This window comes from Neodiprion pinetum, chromosome 3 (genome assembly GCF_021155775.2).
Source record: "Neodiprion pinetum isolate iyNeoPine1 chromosome 3, iyNeoPine1.2, whole genome shotgun sequence".
Classification (NCBI taxonomy): domain Eukaryota; kingdom Metazoa; phylum Arthropoda; class Insecta; order Hymenoptera; family Diprionidae; genus Neodiprion; species Neodiprion pinetum.
The window spans coordinates 13,355,215-13,372,921 of record NC_060234.1 but is presented as its reverse complement, the minus strand read 5'-3'; the positions used below and the strand labels follow the sequence as shown (position 1 = coordinate 13,372,921).

The 17,707-nt window shown below is 40.5% G+C and overlaps 2 protein-coding genes across 2 annotated transcripts; one reads left to right on the top strand and one right to left on the bottom strand.

Annotated features, from left to right (window-relative positions):
- Positions 1 to 1,459: 1,459 nt before the first annotated feature.
- Positions 1,460 to 5,478, bottom strand: LOC124214348 (uncharacterized). The gene is made up of 4 exons (XM_069134353.1): positions 5,005 to 5,478; positions 4,803 to 4,959; positions 4,089 to 4,344; positions 1,460 to 3,995 (listed from the first exon to the last, which is right to left on the bottom strand). Exons 1-4 carry the CDS (start codon positions 5,476 to 5,478, stop codon positions 1,460 to 1,462), a joined length of 3,423 nt encoding a protein of 1,140 aa, XP_068990454.1.
- Positions 5,479 to 12,794: 7,316 nt separating this feature from the next.
- On the top strand, positions 12,795 to 14,723 carry LOC124214652 (choline/ethanolamine transporter FLVCR2-like). The gene is made up of 6 exons (XM_046617153.2): positions 12,795 to 13,075; positions 13,217 to 13,686; positions 13,759 to 13,973; positions 14,038 to 14,141; positions 14,210 to 14,320; positions 14,417 to 14,723. Exons 1-6 carry the CDS (start codon positions 12,867 to 12,869, stop codon positions 14,685 to 14,687), a joined length of 1,380 nt encoding a protein of 459 aa, XP_046473109.1. The 5' UTR covers positions 12,795 to 12,866; the 3' UTR covers positions 14,688 to 14,723.
- The last annotated feature ends 2,984 nt before the right edge of the window (positions 14,724 to 17,707 follow it).

Genomic DNA, 17,707 nt, shown 5'->3' with positions numbered 1-17,707 from the left:
AAAGGTAACTTTTGCTATGACTATCAATAAGTCACAAGGACAAACTTTCGATAAAATCAGCGTTGATCTTCGGAGAGATGTCTTCAATCACGGTCAATTATATGTGGCCTTCTCACGTCTACGTTCTTGGGAAGCTCTCGAAGTGTATATTGGAGCACAACGCGACAGAAATCTCGTTAAAAATTATGTATACAAGGAATCGTATCGCTAAAACAAGGTCACCAAAAACACGTTCAATGAGAAAAAAAAGAATTTCATTCATAGAGTTGTGTACAATACCGACGACATTAATCAATAAATATGAATTAATAAACAGTTTGTCGGGGTGAAGCCTCGGAAAGGCGGAGAGGATATAGGATTTGCATTTCGTGAATTGCTCATTGTAAAAAGCGCGATGATCCCAACACGTCCGGTCAATTCGCTTGCTTTTCCGTGACTGTCGATTTCATCCAAGCGTTGTTATAAACAAACCATTTGTTTGTTCTATATTTAAAGCATGTTGAATAACGCTTGACGCTTGATACGGCGGACTCATTCCAAGTTCTAGTTTCGAATTCACTTGATGATGCATCCTCTTTATTCTTCTCCGACAAGTTAATAAAATAATGTTATCTCCTTAAAAATATTAATTTTGTTTCTGAATAATTTGGCTTCGTGACGTAGACACATATCTATTGATAAGTTATTAGACTAGAGCGCTAAAGCGCTAACAGAAAACCCCTGCCGCGCGTGAGCGCGCGTGGTGAACCCTAGTAGTTAATAAAACAGGCAAAAGTTTATTATTATCGCATTAACCAAATCGTTTTGCTGACAAATTTTGGTGGTTGCAACAAAAAATATTGTTGGATTACACATCATAAAAGTATTTTGTTGTAGATATTTTGTATATTCTACAAAATAATTTTGTTCCAAGCACCAGACGCAACTATGTACGTAAAATCAACAAAAAATTCTGGTATTCTCTACGAAATACAGCGGCTAACGGCACTTTGTGACCCTTTTTACGACCCGTGCGAATTCGAACATGCCGCGACTTGCTGCGGCCAGCCAATATGGCCCCCGGTGTTCGACGTGCGTGTGCAGTGCCGTGCAGTTCTCTAAAATATTTAAACTGTTAGTTCTGTATAATAATGGATATCGCTACTAGCCTTCTTTTACGAAACTGGGTCTTTGAGGATTTCATTGAAGTTTTCAGAGGTAACTGTATGTATGTATGTAATATTTATTGTTCCCCTTGGGGTACAAAGACTCCCATTTTCCTCTCCCTTTACAATGGTTCTACGTGTTTTCTTAACCTATTCTTATCCTATTCTTACATCCTACCTTATCCTTACTTATTCTCTGATTGCCTGTGCCCTGTGCCATTGCCTTGCCATTCCCTTACTTTCCCTCTTATCCTTTCCTTATTCTTTATCCTTATCTTTACTTAACCTTATCCTATTTTACTTTATTCTATTCCCTATTCGTCCTTACCCGACTCGACTTCCGTTTCCCATTCATCTCTCACTCTTTCATTCTCTCGTACATCCCTGATCCTTTCCAGTTCTCTCATCCAGACTTCTCCCGCCCCCTCCTCACCTAACATCTCCCTCACCACCTCCTGCCAGCTTTCCCCCCTTCTATCCCAGTCCACGCACCTTTCCCATACGTGCTCCCATGATTCCTCCTCCCCCCCGCACACCCTACACCTTCTCTTTTCCTCTTCTTCCCAGTACCTTGCCTCCTTCATCTCGCTTCCTAATCTGAATCTTGCCACCCTTGTCCACCTGCTTTCCCCCAAGCCCTTTCCCAGATAGGCTGGTATCCCTTCTCCTTTCACTAACCTGTACCATCTGTTGTATCTCGATTTCCCTATTTTCTTCCACCTCTCTTTTCTCTGTTCTTCCCTCTCTCTCTCCTCTATTTCCCTAAAATCCACCTCTCCCCTCTCCCTTCTCACGACTACCTCTCTACTCTCTGCGCCCCTTTCCGCAAAGAAACTTTCTCTTTCTCTTTCCCATCTCGATCCCTGCCTCCTCACTTCTACCTTTTCCCTTATCTCTTCCCAGCATCTCCTAGCTAAATCGCTACCCTCCCCTCTCTCCATCGTCCTTTCAAAATTCCATGCCGTTCTCCCTGCCCTAATCCCTAGCTTCTCCCTCTGTAGCTCCTCCCTTACTAAATATCCCGGTGTTCGCCCATGCACTCCTAACGTCCATCTCAAAAATCTATCCTGTATCGCCTCAACCGCCCTCCACTCCCTGCACCCCCATATCGCCGATGCGTACTCTATTACCGTCCATACTAGCCTATCAAATAACCAAATCCTTTTTTCTCGATCCCTCCCAAACCTTCTTCTTCCTATCCCCCATACCTGCCTCATTACTACCCCTGCCTTCCGTACTCTCTCTTTCAGGTGTGCTTCCTGTCCCCCATTGCACTTTACTATATACCTTAAGTAGCTAAACTCTTTAACCTCCTCTATCCTTTTCCCTCTCCATCTCCAATCCATTTTCTTCTTTCTGCCACCTCCTTTCCTAAATCTCATAATCCTTGATTTCCCTACATTTACCGTCAGCCTTTTCCTATCCATATACCTTTCTAACTTCCGAATCATTACCTTCATCTCCTCTTTACGCTCCGCTAGTAGCACTATATCGTCAGCATACGCTAACGTCCATACCCTGCCGCCAGTCAACTCCACCCCCCCAACCCCTCTCCCTCTCCCCATTTCCTCTTCTAAATCCGCCAGCAGCAGGTTAAATAGGTGTGGACTGAGCGGGTACCCCTGCTTTACCCCCCTCTCCGTCCAGAACGCCGCTCCTACCTTTCGCCCGCTCCTCACCCGACTCTTTATTTCTTTGTAAATTTCCTCTACCCTTACCCTTAGCCCTTCCCTCACCCCTCTCCTTTCCATAGTCTCCCACATCACCTTCCTGTCCACCGAATCGAACGCCGCCTTCAAGTCCACAAAGAACGCCACCATCTTTCCCTTATCCCTTCCCACCTGTCTATTGATTAAATAGTTCAGCACATACACGTTGTCAATTGTGCCCATTCCTTTCCTGAAGCCAGTTTGATTATGCGGTATCTTCTCCTTCTCCACTACCTCTCTTTCTAACCTTTCCGCTAGTGCCATCGCATACACCTTATACAATGTTGGCATCAACGTCACCCCCCTATACTCTTCTACCCTTTTCCTTTCCCCCTTCTTCACTATTGGCGCTATCAAGCCCTCTCTCCAATCCTCCCGCCAGCCCTCCCCCACCCAAACTCTATTACATGTTTTCCATACCCACTGCTCCATCTCTTCCCCCCCATACCTCCATACCTCGCTAACTATTCCATCCCCCCCTGGTGCCTTTCCGTCCCTCAGCTTTCCTATCACCTTTCTAATCTCTTCCCTCTGCAGCTCTTCTTCCCCGTTCCCCTTCCTATTTGCTGTCCCCCCGCCTTCTATTACCTTGTTCTCCACTCCCCCTAATAATCCCATGAAATACTCCCTCCACTCGTGCTCGCCTATTTCCTCATTCACCCTCTTCCACTTCTTTCTTTCCCTGTTAACTATCTCCCATACCTTGCTTTCTGTCCTTGCTTCCGCTGCTTCTTTTATGAATCCCTCATATTCTTTCTTTTTCCTCTCCTCACATAGCCTATTATATTCCCTTCTTTCCTTTCTATACGCTTCCCCTTCCCCCTCCCTCTTTCTCCAGTACCTTAGACTCTGCCTAACTTCCGCTTTCTTTCGCCTACATTCCTCATCCCACCAACCCTTTTTCACTTCACTCCCCCTCCCTCCTGCCTCTAAAGCTCTTCTAAACTCCCCTATTCTTTTCTCTATCTCTTTGCCCACATCCGCTTCTCCTACCCCCTCCCATTTGACCTCCGTTCTAAACCTCATCCTACCCTCCTCTGTCCAGTCCCCTTTACTAGTTCCCCCTACCCTTTTTCCTTTTCTTGTCCTAGTCACTGCCCCCCTCATCCACACCATTACCGGGTGATGGTCCGAGTCAATCCTATCCCCAATCTCTATCCTTTTGATCCTATCCCTTACCTCGCTGTCTCCTATAGCCTAATTTATCACCTTCACCCCCGCCCCTCCTACATACGTAAATTCTCCCTCCTCATCACCCTCTATGTTCCTATTCATTATTGCCCAGCCTGTCTCTTCCAAAAATTGCACCAGCTGCTTACCTTCTGAGTTTATTTTCCTGTCCTTTGATTTCCTACGCCTACTCACCTCCTCTCCTTCTCCCCAGCATCCTCCCCCCTCTTGCCCTGTCCTGGCATTAAAATCGCCCCCTACTAGCACTTTTGTTCTTTCATCTGCCTCTTCTGCTTGCTCCTTCAATTCCCCTATCTTCTCTTTTAGATCCCCATTTACGTATATCCCTATTACTAGCCATTTTTCTCCCGCTACACTTATTTTCCTTATTATCATCCCCTCTTTCACCTCTACCCTCCCTCCCTCCCCGCTTACAATCTCCTTTCTTACCCCTGACAGCATTCCGCCTATTGCTCTTCCCTTCCTATTTATTTTCACCGCATACTGTACTTTCCATTTATACCCTGCCGGCAACCTATTCCTAATCCTTTCCCACCCCTTCTTCTCTGTCCATGTCTCCATTAAAAATATTACATCCCACTCCCTTAGACCCCTCCAAAAATCTTCGTCCTCTCTCGCAAGCCCCGCCACATTCCAGAAAACTACTTTCCAACCCTCCCTTTCCGTCTCACCTACTCCCCTCTCTCTCCTCCTTCTCTCCCGTCCCCCCTGCCTCTGCCCCTCCCCACTGCCCATTTCCCCGACTGCCTTTCAATACGTCCCCCGGCCTGTGCCTCTATACCTCCCTCTTGCCTTTCGTCGCTTGTTGTCCTATCCCTATCACCTTCCCCTACTTTTTGCCTCCCCTCCCTTGGCCCCTCTTCCCTCTCTCTCCCTGCACCGTCCCTAAGCATCTGTCCTATCTCATCCCACTTCTACATTTTCCCTTTTATCCAAATCTTTGCATACCCTATTCTTACTCTGTTTCCCCTTCTCTCCTCAATAGCTGCTATCTCCCTCAAATTCCACTTCATTTTCCTCTCTGCCCAGGTGAGATCCTCCTCTATTCTCTCCTCCCTCCCTTTTAGTAGACTTTTTCTTTCCATTACCTGGCTCTTTTGCTCCCTGTTCCCTAGCCTTGCTATCCATATCCCCTTTTCTCCCCCCTTTTTCGCGCCTACCTCCCACATATCCTTTACCTCGACCTCTACCCCTTTCACCTGCATAATCTTTTTCAACCCTTCCTTTTCCCTTCCCTTCTCTATTCTCGCTCCTTTCAATACTAACTTTCCCCTTCTTTCTTCCCTTTCTTTCCTCTCTATGGCCCACTCCATCTCTTTTAACCTATCTATTGCTGCCTGCGCCACATCCGCGTTCCCCTGTCCCTGCTTCTCCCCTCCGCCTTCTACCATCTTCTTTTCTAATTCTTCCAGCCTTTCTTTTACCCTTTCCATCTCCCCCCTCTTCTCTCTTCTACCTCTTCTAATCTTTTACCTAGGTCCCTCGTTGTTTCCTTCATCTCCCCCCTCTCTACATCCCACTGTTCTTCCCTTCTGGTCATTTCACCTTTAATCTTTTCCATTTCTTCCCTGAGCCTCCTTCCCTGCCCTTTGACCTCCTCTAGCCCTATCTTTAACTCCTCCCTAATCAACCTTAGCATATCCTGTATACTCCCTCCCTCTTCCTGCCCTTCCTCCCCTCCCTTGCCCTCCGGCGACCGGTGAACTTTCCTGCTTTTTCCAAATGCTTTCTCTTTCCTGTATCTCATCTGCATCCTCCTCCCCTTTTTCCCCTACTTCCTCCCGCTTTCTCTTTCCTGTATCTCATCTGCATCCTCTTCCCCTTTTTCCTCTACTTCCTCCCGCTTTCTCTTCCATAAATCTATCACCGTCATCGCCGATCCCAAGCTATGACTCCTTTCCCTCCTTATCGCTGCTACCACACCCGGCCGCCCTTTTTTTTTCTCCTCCTCTACTCTCTTCGCACCTTCTTTCTGGCCACCCGCGTTGCTCATATTTTTTCGTTCCGCCACCGCTCCCTACCTTATCTGCCTGCCGCCTATCTGTCTCTGCTCTATCCCCCTTCCTGCTCCCTAGATGTCCCCGCTTATTCTTCTATATTATCTTTCCCCCCTGCCGTCCGCTGCTCTCTCCAACTGACCTCAAAAAACTCTCACCCTTTTCTCACCTGTCCGTCCCTTCTGCTCCTGCCTCCCTATTCCCCTCACCCGTCAGCCTGTCCTGGTCCTCCCTGCTCCTTCTCTGCCCTATTTCCCTTCCTCCTGACCTTTGCTATCCTGCTAATTCTCGCCTTTCCACTCACACTCTTTCTCACACCTGCCACTCACATCCAAACCGGAAATGGAAGTCCGTTTTCAGAGGTAAGTGTATTCTCCTTATTCACGGATTTCTGCTCGTATAAGTAATCAACGATGGCAAAGCACGTGGCTATAATAGGCTTTGGCGAGAATACTTATGTTCTGTATTCTACACATTTCTGGAATTAATGTTATCGCGGTGATGAATATATTTTACGGAAATTATCTCAGTTGAACGAATTAATTTCTAAATTTCAGAGGTAGAGTCAGGCGTGCATGTGAACGATGCAAGAAATTCTACCAAACACAGTCCCCTCCTCTATAAACTGTTTACTAGTCCATGTTCTTCGAAGCACGTACTGCTGCAAAGCAACACGTGCCAGATACTTATATCGCCAATGGATTTAGCCCACCGTGATATCTCAATGATTTTCTGTAAAATTTAATTGATACATCTAGATTCGCGGCAGCGAATCGCCGCCAAGTTATAAAGACAAAAGCTAGCCGAGGATATATTTACCCGGCCTAACTACTTCCCTATCTTTCCGTGTATAAGCACTTCGTTATATCTCAGGAACGCGTGAATATTTTTAAATGAGACTTACACAGCTGGTAGTTTCGGCCGATATAACCTTAGTGAGAAAGTTTGATCGAAATCCGTCAAGTGGTTTCCGCAGTATTAGCTCTCAAGGATGATGAAAATCAGAATTATTTTTTTCTTCTTCTCCACGCCAGAGCACCTTGTGGACACGATTCCGCTCGAGCGCGTGTATAAATCGACTTTAAGTTTTAAACACAGATTCTTGGCATCGAAATCTCGCCCCTATTGATTTTCGTATAAATCTGAATCCGTATTTGGCCGGTAGAATATTATAAAGTTGCGAAGTGGGTCGATAAATCAAAATAGCTGCTGGGTAAAGCAGTTATTAATAATAATGCAACAGCCCGATGGCGCTGCTCGCGCTGCAAACCGTTTAACAAAAATAGCCGCCTCATGACGCTGTCACGTTGTCGATCATAAAATATTCATGATAAATTATTATTATTTAGTTATTTATATGTTATCCAATCTTGAAATCAATTTGCAAAGTTCGTGAAAATCGGTGATGCCGATGGTCTTATAAAATAAGTGAGTGAGTGAATCAGTGATCGAGTGTCGTAAGAGTGAAATAGAATGACCACTGTGGTTTCCAGCAGATTGTTATTATTATTAACCTTTACAATTAGAGGGCCAACATTTTTCTCTTAAAATTCGATATTTCTTGGAGGTATGATTTGTGTATATAAACACTCAACACGTCCATTGGAGATTTCGATTTATCTACTGACTCCTAAGAGAGCCAGTCCAGCCCTCTAAAGCTCAATTATTAGTGGCATCTGCATTACGGGCTCTTGTGATTTCACAAAATGGATCGTCTGAGGTAGGTGAAACACAGAATCGAACCAAAGAAAAGATGAGATATTCTGCAATCGGATACAAATTCGACAAACAGCCAGAATAACAAACACAATATAATCAGCAACATTTGTGAAATGCATATATGGCTATTAAGTAAATGCCAGGAAGAAGGTTGTTCGCTCGTCGTGAATCATCAGATAGAACAATGCTAACCAAAGCTACTGGAAGAATACTCAGGATGCTTCATTCAAATCAGACGGCATGGTACTTTGTTCATTCTCATTAGATTATATTTTTACACAGAACGTTTAATATACGAATAGCTTAGGCTCAACCTCTTCATCTCTACCAAATTCATGACTTGATTGTTTATTAATTTGTATGTTTAGTATGTATTTGTTCAATATATTACTTTGATTCAGTGTCGCACGGTGTAGTACTTATCACTGATAAAATGGAACCTTTTCATTGCTTGTTTGTTGTTTCGTTTATTTCACAGTCATTTGGACCATTCCTATTCTGTTCGAATTCATTGGAACTTGTAAATGTTAAACTTCGACAAGCCGATATTTCAAAGAGAAGATAACCGACAGCTGTGCAAAACTCAACATTCTACACATCTTATTGGATCAAACCAATTGTCATCAGACTACTAAGCATTTACTTCATTCATCTGTTGTTCAGCACCACTAAGTACTCACCAAGAAGACTACTATACATTTGTAAATACTTAAATCAACTGTACGCTTTACATTTTCATATTGACGGAATCACCTAACCTCATATGATATTTACAAACACAATAATAAGATGAGGATGAAGTCAATAACGTTGCTGTAACGATGTATGTTTGAGAATAATCGTCAATTTGCATCTTTGAGAATGTACAATATTTAGTAAACTATGATAAACAAAACATACTCCCACTTTGAAAAACCAACTCCTTGAAAAGTCATTCTAAAATTGGGCAATCATACTTTTTTTCCCTGATGAAGCATAGGTGATTGGCAAGCTGATAGCGAGACTCCTAAAACGGAATTCTCGTATATCGTCATTTCAACGAAAGCGTCGAACACACACGTACATACGCAACTGTCAAACTGACAGCGGGACTCTGAACACGGTACATTACATAGCCCAGCGACCAATCACAGGATGAATAAAACGAGTACAATGCTTGCGAGATATATCGTGACACGCCAACTTTTTAGAAGTTGACTTCTATTGTTCTTACTAATACGTTCGTAACAGAAATGGTGCTCAGTTTCAACGACAGCAAGAATTAGGATGTGAATTAACTGGATGCTTTGAATAAAAAAGTTGAACCCCCATGAAATGTGGTGAATACCCCATTGAGAACTTGTGAATTTCAGTGCGAATCGTGCAGTCTTTTGTGATCATATCTCTCAAGCATGTCTATCTGCTTTGACTGTTTAAGTACACAAGGCTGTAGCTAGCAGCATGAAGAAGCATTCAAGATTCTAATGTTCATTCAAATAAGGTAGTGAAGTATGAAAATCCAAATGTGGTGAAATGAAAAAAAACACGTTTGACTGCTAACTTTAGCTGCTACCCTCAGCTTCATTTGACGTACTAGAGTCGCATTACAAAGTACCACAAAGTGACTATATTGTTATTAATCTATGCCCTCATATTTTTCTAAACTCTAAAATTGTTTCAGATATATGACGGTGTCAAATTGACCATATGAACAGGTCACCACGCTTTTCAACCTTCTCTGGACCGTAATAGACATGTATCCAGTTGTATAAAAATTTTCGATTCAATCATAACAGCACCTCAATGGTCTTGAGTAACTCTCAGATTCAGACGTGAATCCTAAAATAAGACACGATGCATACAGGGCAGTATTTCGTGCAAACTATTGTTTGTCGAAATTAACGAACACCACTCATCAATGACAAATACACCGGCCCACAAAAAAAAAAGTGGTCTGTACATTTGAACGAGACCCACCTACCTTTATGTATTTTGACGCGCTGAATCCGAATCTGAGGTCCCTTCGGTTCGTACACCCTCAAAATTTTGAGAAAAGTGCAAAAAACCGTAAAAAAAAATTGAAAAAACTGCAGTTTTGGTGATAAAAAAAATGTCTAAATACAAATCATCATATGTTTTACATGTGATTCGATCCGCTGAGTATAAATCTGAAATATATTTTGCCTGTAGGCCCTTGAAACTATAAACAAATTGCAAAAAATCTCTAAAAATTGTTATGAATTGTATTTACAGTAATAAAAAAATTGATTAAACATGATTAAATTTATTTCTCACGTATTGTGATGCACTTAATCCTCTCGAAATCTCGAAGTTCGAGTTATTTCTGAAGCTGCTATAGACGTATTTTGATTGGCTGTCGATGTCGTGTTCGGAGTTTGTTTATGTGCGTATTTCAGATCATAGGAAAAAAAAACAATTGCAGCTCATCCGATCGCGATCGTGTCAGATACATTTATTTAGCGACAAGAGTGAATAAGTGATGGAGAAATTTAGTAAGAGCGATTTTACGTCGAGCGAGGAACTCGATGCGTTAACGGCGGGTGATAATACAACGTAAGTATTTTAGTTTTCTTTTTTCACATGTCACACGTCATTTTGGGAATTATAAATTCTTTTTGCCACATGGTTACCATATCACCCACAGCGAATTTTATCAACAAAAAAATTGCAGACTATGGTGGATCTTTTTCATTCCATTTCTCCTTTTATTACGCATTTATAGAATTATCATGGGCTATGTGGATGGTATCGAGAGCATACGGTTCGTCGGTGTGGCGAAAAAACCGTTGTTCAAATTCACTTTGAACAACGGCGATGGTAAACGTGTACGAGTAGTGGCATGGGATGATAAAGCTACGCTGTACGAGTCCAGTATTTCACCTCGAATCGTTAGTATAATACCAATAATTTTTATATCAAATAGTAATTATAAAATATATAATGATGAGTGATTAACTAAAAATGAAGTTTCTTCCACAGATAGTTCGGGTTTCTCGAGGATTGGTAATTCCGATTAAGCATGACTATTACAAAGCTTCTGATGATGTAATTCCGTCTGAACTATCTATCCGCCCGAATCGAAGATCGAATTATTTCACAAATATGAAATTGGAGGCATGAATAAATCTCGAATGACATTTCAGAACGTCGAGCTAAAATCCATCGCAGACTCAAGTGGCAATATATGTTTGTACCGTTTCAAATATTCTTTCAATATATGCAATTACAATTCTTCGGATATTATTTTTAATAAATTATTAACGTTTATTGTTATTATAAAAGTTATAAGACAACTAAAGAAAAGCGCGCGATTGCGCGCGCGGTGACCCTAGTCCAAATAATAAATCTGTTAATGTGAATCAGTCAGAAATTTACCAAAAATCGTTCGAAAAAAGGATAGACAGATAAGGTAAGGAACGAGCTTTATCGATATCAAGGGAAATGGAATGTCAACAGGACGGCAGATTTTTGCTGGACGCTGGAGAAAGAAATAACGAAGGATGATAAAAAACGAAAGAGAAACCTATTGCGTAGGTCATTTGAAGAGCTAAGAGTTCGAAACAAACGAAGAACAGCTTGAAATCGATAAAGCTCGTTCCTTACCTTACCTGTCTATGCTTTTTTGAACGATTTTTGGTAAATTTCGGACTGATTCACATGGACAAATTTTTTATTTGGATTGGGTGCATCCCAATATGTGGGAAATGAATTTAATCATGTTTAATCAATTTTTTTATTACTGTGAATACAATTTATAGCAATCTTTAGGGATTTTTTGCAATTTATTTATATCTTTAAGGGCGTACAGGCTAAATAAACTTCAGATTTATACTCACCGGATCGAATCATATGTGAAACGTATATGATTTATATGTAGAAAGTTTTTTTGTTACCAAAACTGCAGTTTTTTCCAATTTTTACGGTTTTTTGGAATTTTTTGAGAATTTTGAGGGTGTCCGTATCAAACCGACCTCAGATTCGGATTCAGTGCGTCAAAATACATAAAGCTAGGTGGGTCTGTTCAACTGTACAGACCACTTTTTTTTTCTTGGGCCGCGACGTACAATTTGACAAAAAATTTTAGCGTTCAAATTTTTGTCGTCAGCTCAACCAACCGATCGTCGAGATGCGATTGTACGATGCGCGTCAAGTAGCCATTTGGCATGTCACTTGTTTAAACATTATTTACGATGTTGGGATATTTTCTTTGCCGAATGAATACGGCAGTGATGATTATTCAATTTGCATACGTTGTGAAAATTTGTTTACTTTGTATAATTTGCGTCACAAATATAAAACAGTTACGATGTCATTCTGTATAAACCGTCAATTGTGGTTTAAGGGTGCGCCCTGGCCGATTTCCACGTTGATGTGTATATACATATATATATGCAGATATGGAAGTTCATGTATTTCAAACGCGAAAAAGGGCTTAACAGCCCCATTTTATGTATATATATTAGACTGGGCCAAAAAAATTGACTATTTTTTTTTTTGAAAAATATATTGAGAATATCATTCAGTATGGCAAAAAAAAATTTCATGAAATTTTAAGCCCTTAATATTAACTTTAACAGGTCTATCATCGCTATTTTTGATTTTTAGTAATAATTTGATGTTTTACGTCAGAACTGTCGAAATATTGAAGTGAAAAAATTTATGTTCACTTATCCCTTTATAAAATTAAATTCCCTACAAAAAAGGTCTGATTATAGATTTTTGTCAGACAAGCCGTTTCCGAGTAATTAAGCTTAATAAATTGATATAATTTCTCGATTAATTCTCGAGAAATTCTCGATTAATTCTCAATTCATGCTGGCTTAGCTTGATGTTACTAATAAGTTTTCGATGCGATCTCATTGTGTGGAAAGATAAATAATTGGCTTAACGTAGTACACCTGTCTTAAATTGAAAAAACATTAAAAATACTGGAACATCACAATACGGAGTCGTCCGGAGCTTTCGCTGAGTCTGGGCAAGAGAAGCTGGTATCAGTCGAAGCAGCGCCTCAAAGGTGGCAAGCCCAAGGTGCGGATATCGAGAATCCGGATTGAAAGCCGCTCCGCAGCTGAAGTACAGATTTTTTTAAAAAGTGTTGAAGAAAAATGAAGAATCGACGAATCACTGACAATTACGTCTCGCATCCTCTTAAGACCGAATGTACAGAGGAAAACGACGACACGTTCAGCGGCAGTCCGTTAAAAGTCCGGGTTTTCAAAAGACGATGGCTTCAACTATTCTTATTTGCTTTGTGCGGCATATGCAGCAGCTATCATTATGCTCAATTCGTCATCGTCAGCCACATAATAAGTCGGTAAGATAATTATTGATCACCCGTAACGGTATTCTTATTCTTCGTACAAATATAGATGAGCTACTAAAATTTGAAACGGAAGCGAAATCAGTACTCAAGACCTTGACTCGTGCTGCTCATACAGAAAAATTGAGTCCTCAGATACTACGACGTCTCAGCGTTGGCGGTAGCATCGACCAACATCATGTTGATGGTAGCCTACGCAGTTTTCCTCTTCCCTGCCATGTTTTTAATGGAACGCATCGGCCTGAAGTGGACGGTCGTGATAGGAGCCGCATTGACGTGTCTCGGAGCTTGGATTAAGGTCTTTTCGGCAGCCAAAGATCGTTTTCCGCTGCTGCTCAAAGGGCAAGCCATGGTCGCGATCGGCCAAGTTTTCATTGCTCCTGTTCCGGGAAAATTGGCTGCATTCTGGTTCGGGAATGACCAACTCGCCCTCGCCACCGCCATCGGCTCCTACGCAGCTCACGTCGGCTTGTCGCTCTGCTTCCTGACCGTTCCGATTTTTGTCCGAAACCACTACGACGTCGAGGAAATCGGGTACCGATTGTCCGTCATTTACTGGACAGTCGCGATTGCATGTTCAGTCGTAACGTTGGCCGTACTTTTTCGTGAGTCTTTGCAATTCTCCACTTACGAAGACGACGAATTCGTTCCTTAACCGATCCTCTTTTCCCATAAAGTTTTTCAGGACGAACCTCCCGCGCCACCAAGCGAGTCGCGGGCGCTTCAAAAATCCACGCACGAGCGTTTCGACAAAGGAATTTTAGTGTCCTTCAAAAAGTTACTAACAAAGAACAGGAACTTCATCATTCTTTGGAACGCCTATGGTCTGATTGTTAGCATATTTAACTCGATGGGGGCAATTTTGAATCCGTTGGTCTTAACTCACTTCAAGGTAACGCTACTTCCGACTCTGCACGTTCCTGCAGTGCCCTCAGTCATATTTAACCGTCTTTCAGAACTGCGAAGTTGATGTGGGAATAATGTTTCTTTTGCTGTGCTTTGTGGGTACCATAGGTTCGTTGATCATCGCATCAATTCTCGACAAAACGAAGAAATTCAGGTTAGTTGACCGTGGCTGTGACGCGTAACGACTTGAACGGTTGTAACTACAGCGTTCAACAATTACAGAGTCATCGCCATCACCGTGAGCAGTTCGTCCTTATTTTGCGAAATACTTTTTGCCACGACCTTGAATATGGAAATTAAATGGACGGTTTTTCTGTCAATTTCGCTTTTCGGGTAAGTATATCACTGTGATTAGACTACAATTTGAACGATTATTTATGTTATGCTCACGTTTCTCGGTGTGACTACACGCAACCGTTTCCGTTTCAGCATTACTCTGCTCAGTTTCAACGCGATTGGATTTGAATTATGCGCCGAAGCGACTTACCCCGAGTCTCAGGCACTATCGACAGGAATTTTGAGCACAGCGGGCCAAATATACGGAGCTTTCGTAATTCCTCTTATCCTCAAGGTGACAGACGTTTACGGCGAAACGGCTGGACACGCGGTCATTCTCGCAATTCTCGGCCTAGGAACTCTGTTGACAATATCGAATAAAATCGATCTGCGTAGGCAAAGAGCTGAAGAATCTGCCATGTGATATAATGCGCTGAGCCAAGGAGTATCAGACGAAATAGTCAAATGATTTTGATTCTAATAGCCTTCGTGGACGATTATAGTTTACTTTCATTATTATACATAACAACCGACAAAAGTGATCGATTGAAAATTCTTGCCAAAAGTCCAATATTCTCGGCATCCGCAAATAAACCATTAGAAATTGAACGTTGCAGAGATCAGGAATCAAGATAATTCTTACTCACCAAGTTAGTTGATTCGTCGTGTTCAAAGAATGTGAGAAGAATTTTGGTGCTCCTAATCCGCACGTGAAGTGTCGCCGAAAAAAATGGAGTAACTTTCTCGCGTCTCACTTGTGTTTTTTATTTGATACTAATCTTAAGATGAATTACACGAATAAGAATTTTCATAATCATCTTTTATCCAAAGTATTTTCTACAATTTATTGAAATTTATTCCTCACATTCCTTCCCTCCTCTTTGTAGAATTCATACAATATCAGTCCTGGATTGAGGAGACTTTCTGTTTCTGCATCCAGGCGGCTCAACGTGATTCTATATTATTTTCAAAAGTTGAAATGGCACCACGTTGGCAAAATGTCAAAGTTAAAAAATCCTGCCTTAAATTATAAACGTTGGTCCTAACCGCATTTGGTGGTTTTCTTAGCTCAGGTATATTTAGCGAGAAGTAAAAAGAGAACGTAAATTTTGACCACTCAACGTTTGCGCAACAAGTATTATAAGCTGTGGGTGCAATCCTCTACGTACACGTGTGATTAAAATAATTTCGATTGAAAATTTTGGTACCCTCAAATTTGGTTGATCAGAAGCTTTAAAAGGCTTCCCTTATTACCCGAATTTTTGATCATTTCTCACTATTTCTTTACGAAATGAGCATCCTTTTAAGCGGATTCTTCTGTACGTCCGAAAACCGATTGTTCGTAACGAATACAAGATTTTGCATTACCTGTAATTTCGAAATCAAGTTATTTGAATCTGCAAGGCATTGGTCAAATTTACCTGTCCAATCAAACGAAAATTAGAAACTTTTTCATTTTCAAGACTCAACAAGAGTTTTTCATTCATTGCCATCACGTTGCATTGAAATATAAAATTACTTCATTGGATAAACTTTATTCTATATTTGTACGATTGTTCTTTACATCAGTATAAGTATGAGTGGTTGCCAAAAAACTGAATAACAACCAAGCAGTCTAATTTCTAAGCAATGAGTGTAATTCAAGGACTAAAACTCTATCGATTACTATTGAGACTTAGATTGAAATAAAAATCTGAATGAGGTTAAAATTTCTTCGTACCATCATCCTATTTTCTCAGCTGTTGGTCCGACGATGTTCTACATTATGCCTATTTAATTTTTCAAGTATTCAGTTAATCTGGATAATATTACATGAATCAATTCCGGAAAATTGGAGTTTTCGGGTCCAAGATGACGAAAAAAAAGGTTTTCAAAACGCCATTTTGAATTTTTTCGATCTAAGATTCGTGGCTTTCGAAAAACACTAGAACAGATTTATTCAGAGAGACTGTGATAAATCTGCAGAATTTCTCCCGTCTTGACGATAATTTACAAGTTTGAAAAAATGAGAAGCTGCAGAGAATGAGAAAAAAAAAAGAATAAGGATCAAACCGACACGAGAGTCTCACAAATCTTCTTCGACCTTTACATCCGATGTAAATTCAATGCAATTTACTAACGAGACCGGAAATTTCTCCAAAAGACGATCCGTAATCCATAAATTACGTGTCGTTGGGAAATTGGTAGCTGTATAATAAAAAGCATGATGAAATTCGTTCAATAGAGTTCAACCTTGAGCTGAATAAAGGTATATATATATACATTGAATGCCTCAGACCGAAACGAAGCAATTCAACAAAAAATCCTTTGATTGCAAAATCATTTTTCGAATTGTTATAATATAATTTTGAATATTCACGATACCTGTTCTATAATTAATTCGTCAGTTTCGCGAGTCGGGTGATAAAAGAAAACAAAAATGTTCATTTATCGGATGATTTATCAATTGAAAGAATATTTGACTGTTCGATTCTTGTACAGTTTAAGAGACGAGTTTGATACACGAAAAAAAAGAATGCCGTTTTACAGTTACTTTTTTTTTTTTTTTATTTACTCGGTTTTTTAGTGAAATCTTTTTGATAATTCAGATTTAATATGGTCAATTCCTCGATGGCGCGTCCTTGACGATTCGCGAACCTTGTCGAATCCTTGAGTTTGCCGATGCAATGATTAATCGAAAACAATGGCCTGAAACGTCGATTGAGGACAAATTTATGCGCGGCAGGCTTAGAACCCAGTGAACACAATTATGTCAAACTGATGTCAGAATGACGTCATGTCACGTCATGATTTACGTAAGATGTGAGTCATATATGAGTCACATATGACTCATAATTTCCCACTTCCTGACGTAAGATTCTTACGTAAGATAAATGACGTAAATATGACCTCCAATTGACATCATTATGACTTAACTGACGTCAAAATGACATAACTCTGATGTCATAGAGAAGTAAAGTCGGTACCGGAAGCTTACAAAAATATGACGTCCAGCTGACGTACTTGTTATTTAGCTGACGTCAAGATGACTTAAATTTGAGGTAAAATAGTGATGTAAAGTTGCTTACAAAATTGTGACGTCTGGCTGACATGATTATAACTTACCTGACGTCTCGATGACATAACTCTGATGTCATAGTGATAAAAAGTATTTAAGAATGCTTATAATAATATAACTGTTACAACAGAACTTGTAAAGTCAAAATGTTTATATTTTTCATTTATAAATAGTGATTATTTTGTTACTGTAACTCTATTACAATATAATAATTAATTTTGAAATTAGTTTATATATTTTATTTATGACAATATCCTAATATTTTCAATGTTAAAAATATATTTAATGTTTGCATTTAAAGAGAATTTGCGGTAAGTTAAATTTGGACACTAAATATAAAAGTAAAAATTAAGAAATGTCATATGAAATTCCACTTATGAATTATT

Bases quoted from the DNA above. Each gene is read 5' to 3' on its own strand.
- LOC124214652 (XM_046617153.2), top strand. From the start codon at position 12,867: ATGAAGAATCGACGAATCACTGACAATTACGTCTCGCATCCTCTTAAG. The intron at 13,687-13,758 runs GTGAGTCTTTGC...TTTCCCATAAAG, and splicing joins AACGTTGGCCGTACTTTTTC to TTTTTCAGGACGAACCTCCC. The intron at 13,974-14,037 runs GTAACGCTACTT...ACCGTCTTTCAG, and splicing joins TGGTCTTAACTCACTTCAAG to AACTGCGAAGTTGATGTGGG.
- LOC124214348 (XM_069134353.1), bottom strand. From the start codon at position 5,478: ATGGAAAGGGTAAAAGAAAGGCTGGAAGAATTAGAAAAGAAGATGGTA. The intron at 4,960-5,004 runs GTAAGAATAGGG...GGGAAAATGTAG, and splicing joins AGGAGAGAAGGGGAAACAGA to AAGTGGGATGAGATAGGACA. The intron at 3,996-4,088 runs GTATGTAGGAGG...GATTGGGGATAG, and splicing joins GATGAGGAGGGAGAATTTAC to GATTGACTCGGACCATCACC.